The sequence below is a fragment of the Synchiropus splendidus genome, chromosome 2, assembly GCF_027744825.2.
Source record: "Synchiropus splendidus isolate RoL2022-P1 chromosome 2, RoL_Sspl_1.0, whole genome shotgun sequence".
Classification (NCBI taxonomy): Eukaryota; Metazoa; Chordata; class Actinopteri; order Syngnathiformes; family Callionymidae; genus Synchiropus; species Synchiropus splendidus.
In genome coordinates this window covers 36,586,820-36,599,297 of record NC_071335.1, presented here as the reverse complement: position 1 = coordinate 36,599,297, position 12,478 = coordinate 36,586,820, and the positions used below count along the sequence as shown (strand labels likewise).

General features: G+C 39.3%; 1 protein-coding gene across 5 annotated transcripts in view; it reads right to left on the bottom strand.

The window, feature by feature from the left end:
• Nucleotides 1–12,478, bottom strand: part of LOC128754437 (ankyrin-2-like) — a 73,348-nt gene that overhangs the window by 55,337 nt on the left and 5,533 nt on the right. For 2 of the 5 annotated variants that reach the window (XM_053857059.1, XM_053857057.1), the window contains exons 1-2: nt 4,252–4,582; nt 351–452 (exon numbers count right to left, since the gene is read on the bottom strand). In XM_053857059.1, the coding sequence (XP_053713034.1) occupies nt 351–452; nt 4,252–4,377 (228 nt within the window). In that variant the 5' untranslated portion in view covers nt 4,378–4,582. Of the gene's footprint in view, nt 1–350; nt 453–4,251; nt 4,583–12,478 lie in introns of those variants that run through there. The other 3 variants (XM_053857058.1, XM_053857054.1, XM_053857055.1) reach the window with 2 other exon arrangements.

The window sequence follows — 12,478 nt, the reverse complement described above, 5'->3', positions numbered from 1 at the left end:
ATGCTCGCACCCACGTAGCCACTTTCTCTGGAGACACCTCGTGACAAGTGTAAATCATAACGACACAGATAGGACACAGAGGAACTGGATATTTCCAGGGGAGGAGGGAAGCATTCTCAGCTTCTGTGATGAATGTAAGGGTGTGAGTGTGTGGCGGGGGTGTGTGTACAGACAGCTGTCGGAGGCCATTGGGTTCCACATACTGGGACTAGAAGAAACAATGGGGGTGGTGTGCATGGTAGAATGTTGGAAAGAATCTGCTGACGAGGCAAATAATATTAATATTTGTGTTCAAGTACATTCAAATGAATGTACGTACAGCATGCAGCTCAGATGGGACAGATCCTTACCTGGTTACAGGTGCTGATGTCAATTCCATTTTTCAAGAACTCCAGAACTTTCTCGATGTTTCCTGCTCGGGCGGCCCGCAGGAAACTAGTGTTGCTTTCCGACTGAAAAGAAATGTACACAAAAGCTAAATGTCAGTGACATCGTTTTGAGTTTATTACTGTACCTACGGCATTATCGTAACAATCAAAGACATGCTGTAGTTCAAATTGCTGCTGAGAGACAGCATCCAAAAGAGTTGATGATTATGCAATACATGTCAAAAGAAAGAGTGGAAGCTCGATAGGCCCGGGGACCTCTCTGTGTGTATCTATGTAGCCCTCAGGAAGTCAGTCTAAAACTGTAAAACATCATCCAGAAATATTACTTTCCACTGTTAATCATTTCCATTATTCATTTTCAATTCTATTCTCAGTATTACTTGAGAACAGCTTACCCATTTTTTTCTCTTCTATTTCAGCTAGCAATTCAGGTGGGTATTACAGTACAACATACATCATCATACATGATGTACATCCTACATCATCAACAAGTAACCGCTCTTTTTCATCAATAACTTCTTCATAAAAATGTATTGTCCCTCACTTTGCTTTAAGTTCCCCATTACATGGTACCATAAGTTGTTTCAAAATGTATGATGAGAATTTTGACCCTATATATATATATATATATATATATATACACCTATACATATATAGGTGTATATACACCTATATATATATATATATATATATATATACGTGTGTGTGTGTGTGTATACATGCACATTTCCCCACCAACTAACTGACTATGAAGATTCTTCTTATCAATGTTTTCAGACTGATAAAATGCAGCCCTGTCACTCATCTCTGAATGTACATTTTGTTTTCATCTCCTCATCCCCCTAATTGATATCCCCAGAACAGAATACCTCTTCCCTCAGGTAGAGACAATCACCTGTCCTCTAGATATTTCTCGTTTGAAGTCATGGCCTAAGACATCATCATCCTCCCAACCACTTCAAATCCACTCCAGTCCAACGTGCCCTGATGGACACAACCCATTAAAGCTAGACAGATTACATCACCCAACAAAAGCACGGCTCTCAAACTGTGCTTCAAGAAAGAGAGGAAGGGATGAAAAAGTCACGTATGAGCCAACTAGGTGATTGATCGATTATTTATGGACGAATATCCTGTATCAAAGCTTGTCTGAGTGGACATTTCTAAATTTAAAGACGAGACGTTTCGGCCGAAAAAGCAGCTGATACACGTGCGCCGTACACACAGGCGCACACACAAACACACACACATGGACAGACATACTTCGCATTCATGGCATTGAAGCATAATTGGTGAACCAGGTCCCAAAAGTTTTAAAGATTTACACACTATGCACTCGTGTGTATAGACGATCATATCCTCAATGAGCTTCGAAAGAATGTTGACCCACATCTCAGTGAGGGTAGAGAAGAGCTACACTGTCCAGGGCCTCTGACCTGGATTCAGGTCAGTATCTAAAAACACTTCAGATGACAACATGAGTCGTCCTCACTATTTCACTGTAACATAAGTCAAAAGTGCAGGTCTGACAGCCGCCTGACTGATAGAGTATATTCCCTAAATCTTATATGCCATCTGTGCACACATCCAAATCTAAGATTACATTACATTAACACACATTTGCGCCACTCTAATTTTCCAGTTGCTCTTAATACTTAGGATATTTTAACATTTGCACCTCTTTCCCTCCCTCACTTTTAAAGGGGCCATCCGTTTACATTTTTAATTCACACCACTCTATGTTCACTGCTTCATCATCACAGAAAGTTGTCAAATTCTGGACTGTTTTCTCATACACTTTTACGCAGTTGCAGCGATGAACACTAGCGAATATCATTTGCATTTTATATTCAGTATGAAATTCGGACATGTTCATCTGAGTTAAAAAATGTTTTTTAATGTACTTGTGAAATAGCAATTATTTTAGATTTTATTTTCATATCCATAGAATAGCCAACTTTAAAACATGTACCTATTTTTTCACCATTTATGCTGCACATGTTAGTACATTTAAAAGCAAGAATACAGTCATATTTGACATTGTTGTAAACAAAAATAAAACTAAAATTGAGTGCAGAAATACTATTATTAAAGTACTTCTGTGCTGTTCACTGCTGCTAAATAAACACACCATGAGTTTTGCGTGGTTAAGACAGAAACATGTCAGCAGTGCTGGGTGTTAACTTGCAAAGCTTATGGATTCAATCCCCTTATTGCATGTTTGGGTTGGAGCCACACCCCTGCGTGAGGGCTATGTAGGGTCCAATCCCTGAACATAACACGAACAAACACCAGCGAAGCACAACATGATTAACATCATCAAAACGTCACCACAGTTTTGCTGCTCACCAGAGACTCTTCAGGTTCAGCAGCAGCCAACACGTAGACATCAGAGCGACGGCTTAGATTAGCTAAACTTCCAGTGGTCTCCAAGGTTTCGCTGTTTCTACAGGAATTACAAGTGGCAGTATTTCCCATTCTACCATCCGAGTAACAAGGTCTCCAGGGGATCCACAAAAAAAAATCCTGACTTTTCCTCTCAACACAACAAAATCCGACGTTCAATAACCAGTCATTCAGAAGTCTATCAACTGTTCAGAAATCATCTTAAACTTCAGTCCACTTGTTTCTTAAATCCTCAGCACGTGCTGTCGAGTATTCCTCTGAGTTTCAATTGAATTGAGTGGAACCAAAACCCAGTCCTGCCTACTCTTTCTGACATCCTGCCTACAGGAAAACAACTGCAGCCATAAACATTTAACCCGAAGTGTCGTTACTTCGTTGACTATTTTTACTTTTTCATACTGACTCAGCCGGTCTGGGTGTGAGCGGGAGTCCGGGGTGGGAAATGCGACAGCTGGCTCAGAGAAGGACTCGAGTCCGCAGAGGCCTTTGCTGCTCTCCAGGAACAACAAGGGGTCAAGATGAATGAGGGAAGTCGCTAAACACTTTCAGTTAATCTTTCAGAAGAGGTATTGTTGATCCTGATAGTGGCCAACAGATGTACATACAGATGCACGATTAGCATTTATTAACACAATTTGTGGCATATTAACTTATCATTTTACGGTTATCACCATCTCGTAAGGGGAAACAGTTGAATCATTACAATCTCTGTATTGACTCAGTATGTCCAGACACTAACCTAGAACAAGCGCACCAAATTAAACACCATCTGATACACATATAATTTGAGGAAGAGATCGACAAGACAATCTGTGACATGTGTTATTGCCAAAGGTATGAGCCTTTAGAAGCAACAGGTCAAGTAATGACACCATAGAAATCTGAATGTGTTTTTTAAAGAGCCCAAACACTAGATGCAAAACAGCATCTACTGAGCAACATACGACCCTGAGTGCTATGTTTAACTTATAATCTTAGGCAAATTGGGCGCAATTGGTTCTACTTATTTATTTTTTGTGCCACATTGGAATTTCTCAATAAAATGACATCACATGGGATCTAATGTAACAGCAGTCATCCCGCCTGGCTACAATCTGCCACATGCTGCTTTCTCTCCATCAACAAAGATCACATAAATAGTGAACCGGCTATAATCTCTGTAACAGTACAGGATTTATGTGGATTGACCAGTGGTCAATCATGTGACGAAGCGTACAGGATTAAACACCAGCGTGGACTAAATAACGTTGATAACAAAAATAGGCACAAATGAAAGAAAAAGAACTCCACTTTAGTGTTATTAAAGCTGTTTTCTTTATTGACTAAATTACAATTTAAATGTAAATGAAATTGTAGTCTTCTCTTTGATTTTTAAAATCATTTTGTCTGTGCAGGTGTAGATTTTCAGTCCATTTTTAAAATCTCCTAATTTCCCCTTTATTTCTGTTGAATTTACCTGACGCTTTCTCACGTCTCTCTCTCGCCGCCGTTTCCTCTTCTCTCTGGCAAGCTGCAGAGCCTTGTACTCTGGATGCTGTTCAAGCTCTCGAGCTTTCTTCAGGTGGGCAGCAGCGTGAGCCATGACGTCAGTCCTACCTGTCTCTCAGATATTCTATTCACACTCGGCGCAGATGAACTGGCTACGCAGGCACAAGGTCGGTACATTAGACACTTTATGAACCAAGAAAAAAAGTGCCAAATTAAGCTCCTGTTCCACAGATATCCATTTCTCTGTCGAAGGTTTCCAGATGACCGTCATGTAATGTAAAAATCCATTTGCAGATGTCGAAACGAAACGGACTGAGAAGAGGCTGGTGAATTACAGTAAGACCAATTCATTCACTCAGTACTTATCCTCTGCACACACACACATAGCCACGGGGACTCACGCAGTCCAGATGCAAATGAAATGTCTCACTCCATGTGAGCAGATGTGGCTTTCAAACATGCGCGCATGTGCACGTCCATGCATGTTTGTGGTTATATACCCAAGTTATGGGACAGAGCTTTACTGAGAGACCGCATGCCAAATTACAGCTACAGCCCCGGTGCGACACGGTCCTCACCATGAGTTACACATCAAACAAGGAAGTAAGCACTTTATTAAATCAATAATTATTACATTTCTTCAATGCAACTTATAGTTTATGCTCATCCGTGTTTGAGTGGAAACCTTTGAACGAGTGTGAATGTCAGACTCTCTATCAGTGCGGCTGATGGCAAGAGTTTGAAATTTCAGCAGCTGGGACATCATCTCACACCTCTATTTTTACTGAGCAACAACAACACCAGAGCAGGAGAACAGCCCTGTGCTACCCAAACATGCAGCTTATTAGTAGATCACACGAATTTGGTGGATATACACTGAGTAATTGGTATAGTGGTATATCTTAATGTATTTTTCACAGACAGATTTCTCTCAAATCCTTTAGCAGGGAACTTTAAGGGTCATCTTTCACTCTGGCACCCCCTGCTGTAAATGAAGAACACTACACGAGTGACGCGTCTTTCTGACCATCGTTTATTTGTGCTTTTTTTTTTCACATGACAGTACATTTTGTATGCCAACACTTGGAAACATCACAAAGCCTTGGTCACATTCGAATGCTGAAGAATACTATTAAAGACTAATAATGCCTGCCAGAGGGAATTCTTGGTACCTACCATTCTATTTTAGCCGTGTTCAAGAGACCCGTTTATAATAACATCTGAATGCACTTTCGTTGAGGTCTATTCCCAAAACATATATACACTACCGGTTAAAAGTCTGACACACATTCTACATTGTAGATGCACACCGAAGACATCCTATATATGAAGCAGGATATATAGAATTATGTGGCAAAGAAAGCAAAATAACTTCATATGTTTTATACTGCAGACGACTCAAAGTAGCCAACATTCCTCTGTTGACAGTACTGCAAATCCTTGGCCTTCGTCATGATCGACATGATGAAGGCCAAGGATCATCATGATGATGGAGTCATCCACTGTAAAACCATTTCAGGTGACGACCTCGTAAAGTTCATGGTGAGGAAGCCAAGACTGTGCAAAGTCGGAATCAAGGCAAAGGGATGCTATTTTGAAGATTGTAAAATACAAAACCTGTTGTTGTTGTTCACTACATAATTCGGAGGACAGTAAAATGTCTAAACTATTGACAGGAAGTGTACGTATTCTTTTTTTTGACAATGTCCACATGTTCACATTATCTAATATGAATTACAGTGTGCATATTGAATATCTTGATAAGAAAAACTGTTGTTTACTAGTAATTCTCTCAACTCCATACATAAAATGTTGATAGGTTAAACAGTTTTGCAGAGCTATGCCGTGAAATTTCTGCAATGATTAACATCCAGAATATATTCCTAATAATGTGTGAAATACTGGGAAAATTGAAATATAAGAAAATGCATGGTAGAGCACAAGCACAAATAATGAGGGAAAAGACACTTTCAAAAGACAGAATGTGAGAATTGATCATTCTGGACTCATGAAATTTGATATTAATAGAAAAAATGCATTTCAAAGCAGCAAAATGATAGGAAATAAATTCCAAGATATATTCTTTACAATGTGACATGAAAGAATTAAGATTTGAACATGAATACAAAAGACTACACACTGTTGAAAATGGCCTGTATGTACAGTACGCAGGCCTTTAGCTACTGAAGGAGACGCAAAAACAGAGAGACACGACGCACGTTTTTTGAGCAGGACAACCTAAATTTCTGATCATTGGTGGCTGTATAGTCAAATTATTAGCTCAAAGTATGCTTTAGACTTTATTTCTAAGGGCAACAACAATGCATGTCATGTCATTTTATTTACTGCACCAACTAATTCACCTACAGCTTTTCCAGTTTTCAAAATGATGTGACATGTTTCAGGATAACAGACAAAATCGATGATGTGATTGATTAACCTGTAATCTGACTCCAAGCGAATACAGTGAGGAAATGGACTACATGAGCTAATTGATTTATTTAAATATAGTGAATATTTCTGGTTCGTTGCATCAGCAAAAAACTTATCAAAGCCACAGTTTTGACACTGTCCAGTATGCATCCAATAATAGAAATCCATAATAAAACTACCAATGAACACTCCGTGTGTGTGTGTGTGTGTGTGTGTGTGTTCGGCACGCCCCGGGCCCCTCCATTTGGGAGTCGTATTACATTAAGAAGCGCACCAAGATAGCTGATGTGAGCTGCTCTTTCTCTTGACCAGCTGTGGATATGAGAGGGAGGGTTAATGGTCTTTTTTTCAGTTTCATAGATCGAACGCTTTTATACATCCCATTAGGACTCCAGGACAGAAAGAAACAGAGACGGAAAGACCAATAGAATATTCCTTGCACATGCCCACCCACGTGCTTTAGAGTGTTCTATCAATAGATAGAGATTTAATTGCTAAAATTGAGTTTGCGCTGACGCTCAATATTGAAAAATCAGACTGGGTAGAACCTCAGCTCTGAATAGTAGCGATGAACTCCAAATTTGGACAACTGGGAAAGATTCAATCAATAAAATGCTGCAGTTTGTTAACCCACTTTGCTGAGCCTTGGTGAAATGGTCTTGCATGGGTAAATTGCTTTTGTGTTTGCAACTTGTTTCCCAACTAATGGAGCGCTAGTGCTGACTCATGATAGTGTTTAGAACACATCTGAGGTTAATGGAAGAGGGATCTTTTTACACAGACGAAAAATGTTTTCCCCAGTAATTCTGAAATGTTTCACTGGATGAACTTAAAACAGAGGCAACAATGAAGTGCAATGACTTAATGCCTTATTTATAAATGCACCTCATTTATGCATGCATTACTGAGTTTATATATTTATTTAATAACAAATGTATTATTTTCATCAGAGGGGGAAGTAGGTCATACATGTGCAAGTCTCGGATCTTAACCCTCAAGTCTCAAACAAGTCGAGTCATTTTTTGTGAGGGACAAGTTAAGTTGAGTCAAGTCATAGCTTTGCTCAAGCAAGTCTCAAGTCAATTATTAAATTATAATAAGATGGACAACAACTATCTTAAAGTGCGAGTTTTGATTTGAAAAATTATTTCAATGCACAAGTGTAAAAAACACTGCATGTGAGAATAAACAACAACATCCCTCAGGGAGGTCAGATAGAGAAAAACATAAATCAAATATTATATATACTGTATATCTTGGGAATTGCGAGTGTGTAACTGGGTGTGTAGAAGTGAGAACAGTGCGTGGGTTAGAAATTGACGTGCATGTCATATGATCAGTCAGGTTTGGTTGGCTCACATCTGCAAGTTTTAAAAAATAGCAATGCAATGTTTTTAATAATTCTCTCAATAATGAAGAAAGGAATAATATGTCACGTCACTGCCTGCCAGTCCAAGTCAAGTCTCAAGTCATAAATAGCAAGTCAAAGTCAAGTGGAGGCATTTACCACTGCTTCAAATCCCTTGACTTGAGTCCCCCATCGCTGTTATCAATACACCGCCTACGCTTTGACAACAACATGGAACACGTATTTTCCACTTTCCTGTTTAGGTGGTAAATCAGAATCTTTCAAGCAGTGCTTCCTGGGAGAACAGACAACTAAAAACTGGGATTCAGAATTGATTTGAAATGCCAAAATTGATTTTATTTAAATATAAAAATACGCTGTCTGTCTGCCATTTTGTAACTGCGTGCAACATCCTGATGTCACCGCACAGCCCGTTCTGGAGAAACGCAAGCATGGAACTAAAACAAAGTTTGGCGTCATTCCGGATTTTACCGGAAACCGTGTCAGCCATCTCGTGGAGTTTTTCAGTCACACAGCTGCACCAAGAGACTTAAAGAAAGGTCACAAGCATAGGCATGTCCCTTGGAATTTAATAGGCAACACGTTTTTTATTTTCTTTTTTGTTTTTTAATTGCGAAGGTGTTTTTTAAATTTTTATTTGCTTTTATCGTTGCATTTCTAAGCAAGGATAAATGTTCTAAACTTGATAAATGTGCAAAAGGCACTGGAATGTGTCCATTTGTCATTTTGTCTGGCAAAGCAGATTCATTTAAATCATGATCAGAAATCATTGAAATAGTTTTGAATGGAAAAGCCGATTTTTCGATTTTGAATTGAATCGTGAGATAGTAAAAGATTTCCACCACTAGCACATTAATTTTTAATAATTTAATAATTGTGGGATCGGTGGGATTGAGTTGTCACCCATGTGATCTGCCCTAAGTCCACACAGCTGTAATTTCACCTGCAGATCACACCTATCCAGAAATGGTCATAAACAGATGTACACAGCTGGTCGTAATAGTCTCCCTCATTGCAGTTTGTACTGCATCAGAGTACAAATCTGAAGTGACAGGTGTATCACAGAGAGTCCAGTTGACATTTCACGTCACATTCAATTACATTTATGCCTTACTTTTAATGGGTCAATGACCGTGACTCAAACAATGACCAGCTGCTGCTGCCTCCCCTCCGTGGGGCCGTTTCTTATAACCCATTTAGCTTTGGTAAAAATTTTTCATCCCCCACATGAATTGTTTCACTTCATGTCAACATGAAGTTGGTCTGAAATTCCAAAACAGTGCAGGAAGGAAGAAACTACATTGCAACACCACAAATCTGCTGGCTAAAATGAAAGGGCCAGTCACTCAATGATGTCATGTTCAAAATGGAACATCTTCTGTGTGGCTCCACAGAATGGTGAACCAGATGAACTTTAACAAGTGAATAAAACATTGAGTAGAGGACTACAACCAACCCTTTTCAGCGTTGGAGGACAAAGATAGCCTTTTATGCCGATTTTATTATGCTGTTCAGAAGAGTAAGCGACTGTTGCCTGGTGAGACAAGCGCATGTTTTGTTCATGTGATCTGCACAACATAATGGCCCTGATGCAGCAGTGTGTGGTGAAATGTTCATGTTGTTACTTGTGTTTGAAGTATTTTGACATTTACAGTTTCGCCTTTACATTTAACTGCTTATCCATCAGTGAAAGTGATAGAGGCGAACAAATGAGACGAAAACAATCTGGTCTCTTTAGACTGTAGTCGTACGGAACAAACTGGAAAACAGAGACAGTTACAGATTCATTGCCAGGTCATTTCTGTTGCCTCATACATTTATAAAAGGTCAAAACCATAAAACAAGCCTCTGTCCATCCGCTCCCACACAGAACCAGATCAACTTTTATGTCGCTGAGACAAGCGCACAAGAGCAGACCACACCCTGTGAGTTATGACATGATGACTCGTCCCGCAGTAGACAGAAAAAGGGGAGACGCCGCAAAGCAACTGACACAAACCCTGATATACAGACAAGTGACATGAATGAGAGGAAATCAGGGGAAGGCAGGCAATGCATTGTGTTTGCTAACCATGGGTGTAGATTTTGAAAATACATTCATTTGTTCTCTATATATGTACAGCAAACTACTGACATCAATAAGATAAATCTATGGGAGAAGGGGATACAGACAAAGCAGTATACACTATAATACAAGAGAATCTGGTTCAAATCAGCTCAGCACAAATGGCTTTGAAAATAATTCATGATACCCTCTTTCCCAACCTTGAAGCAATGCTCAAGTCCCGCGGGAGAGAACGACATCAGCTTTCCAGTGCCATTGTTTAGATGAGAGCAGGTCGACCCCAGGGAATTGCAGTATGGTGTGAGGGATGCAAGGCAGTGAAATGCATATAAAATATAAATTACTAGTTTAATTAAACTAGAAATATGAATGGACCTCCGCCTCACAAGAACAAAGACCACAAATGCAGTTTGCAATGAAACCTTCAAATTCTCCTGGGCCTCAGAACAAAGGCACCCCCACCAAAATGTGATCATTTGTTTCTATGGAATCCATTCATAACCTTGCAAGTTATTTTTCTGTCAGACAGGTCTGAGGCAGACAATCACATGACCTCCTCGGTCCAGGGAATGGTATTAGGTTGGGTGGAAAATAAATAAATAATTGCAGATAAAATATTTTAAAAATATAAAATAAATATAAAATAATAAATAAATAAATGTAAATGAAAATATTTCACATTAGTTATTTAGAATAGCAGCAGTGGTATCCTTGAGATCATCAAAAATCAAGAGGCAGACATAATTCATGTTGAAGTCTTATCTGTCTATGAGCATTGTATATGAACTATGATTATCATCCAGAATATCAACATGGTTTTGTTAACCTCTTTTTGTTTGAGAAGAAGAGGTTGGACAAGAACAAAGATGTTTTTAGGCTGTTATCGAACAAATTTATCTTTCACTGGCCATTAAAATAAAATCTACAAATTAATATACAGGTAGGCAGTTGAAAAGCAATTTTGAAAAAATAAATAAATAAAATGAAAATGATCAGATTTAGAATAATGGAGTATAAACGCATTATCTTTTGACATTTCATCAGAAAGATGCCATCTGTAATGTACATGCTCTGAATGACAATAGTCAAGCCTTTTAAACAATGATCTAATGTGAAATCCCTCTAAAACAAGGGTGACTCTAGTTCCAGAATGACTTTCATTCAGCACGTGAACTGAGCCAGAAACTGATTTTCCTCCAAGTTGAAGCCATGATGAATTACGAAGCACATGACCTAAAATCCACTGCTGCAGCCCTATAATGGAGGCTGTAAAACACTGTCAGAAACACAAGAGATAATGATAATCACATATTTTGCCAGGTACATTGTAATACTAACAGAGACAGAACTATAAAGTCGGAAGGTTTCTGTGGCATTGGGATTTCATAGAAGACGGGGCACATGGACACACCCAGTATCTAATGTCGAAATGCATTATACAGCATATTTTCAGAATCAACAATTAACCACAATGATTAAAATGAAGACGTTGATTGTCATTATACATGCGTGGGTGGCTGTATATTAGCAGTGTGTAGCCTCATTAAACAGCCTACGTCTAATGAGTAAGTGGAAAGAACAGGCCAACCCCTAATCGTCCAGACAGAAAAAGGCTGGTGCACGTCTACATGACGGTGCCTGAGTGAGATTCTGAGATGTCTATTGATCAGCAGCCACGCCCTCCTTTGTCAATGTCTCTCTCTCCCTAACGGGAAGTACAGCCATGGTAAATTATTAATGTTTAAAAGCTGAAATCCGGTCCAAAAACACCTGGCCTCTCAGGAGACCTAGCGCCCCCCAACATTTGTCTCAATATATATGTGAGGGGCACTTCTTGTTCGGAAGATCCATCATAGGAAATTCAATTGAAGCTTGAGTGAGCCGACTGTAGCAGTGCAGGTTGGATGATTTGGGTTTTAGTGCCCACATCAGTACACATTTAAATGCAAAACTGGGAGACCAGAATACCCTGCATTCGTTTTACTATCACAGATAAAGTAAGTGAAGACGATTATGAAAAGTGGTGACAGTCAGCTTTTCCATAGAGAAGGAAAAATTGACACATAGAACTGCAAACGATTTTCTGCAACAACCAACTATTCAGAAAATGCATTGCCAAGGAGACTAAATGAGAGGCAAGGCATATCAACTGTCGGACGTGACAAGGACAAAAGGAGCTGGATGCTATTTTGTTTGTCAGGAAACAACAAGCTCATTGGACACAGCCGTGGGGAAGAATGACGAGCTACTGGTTAGTGAGCTCAGCACTCCTTAAGAGTTGTGTGGTCTGAAAGTAAAACTGAGTGGGTAACTCCGATGGCCAAAGCA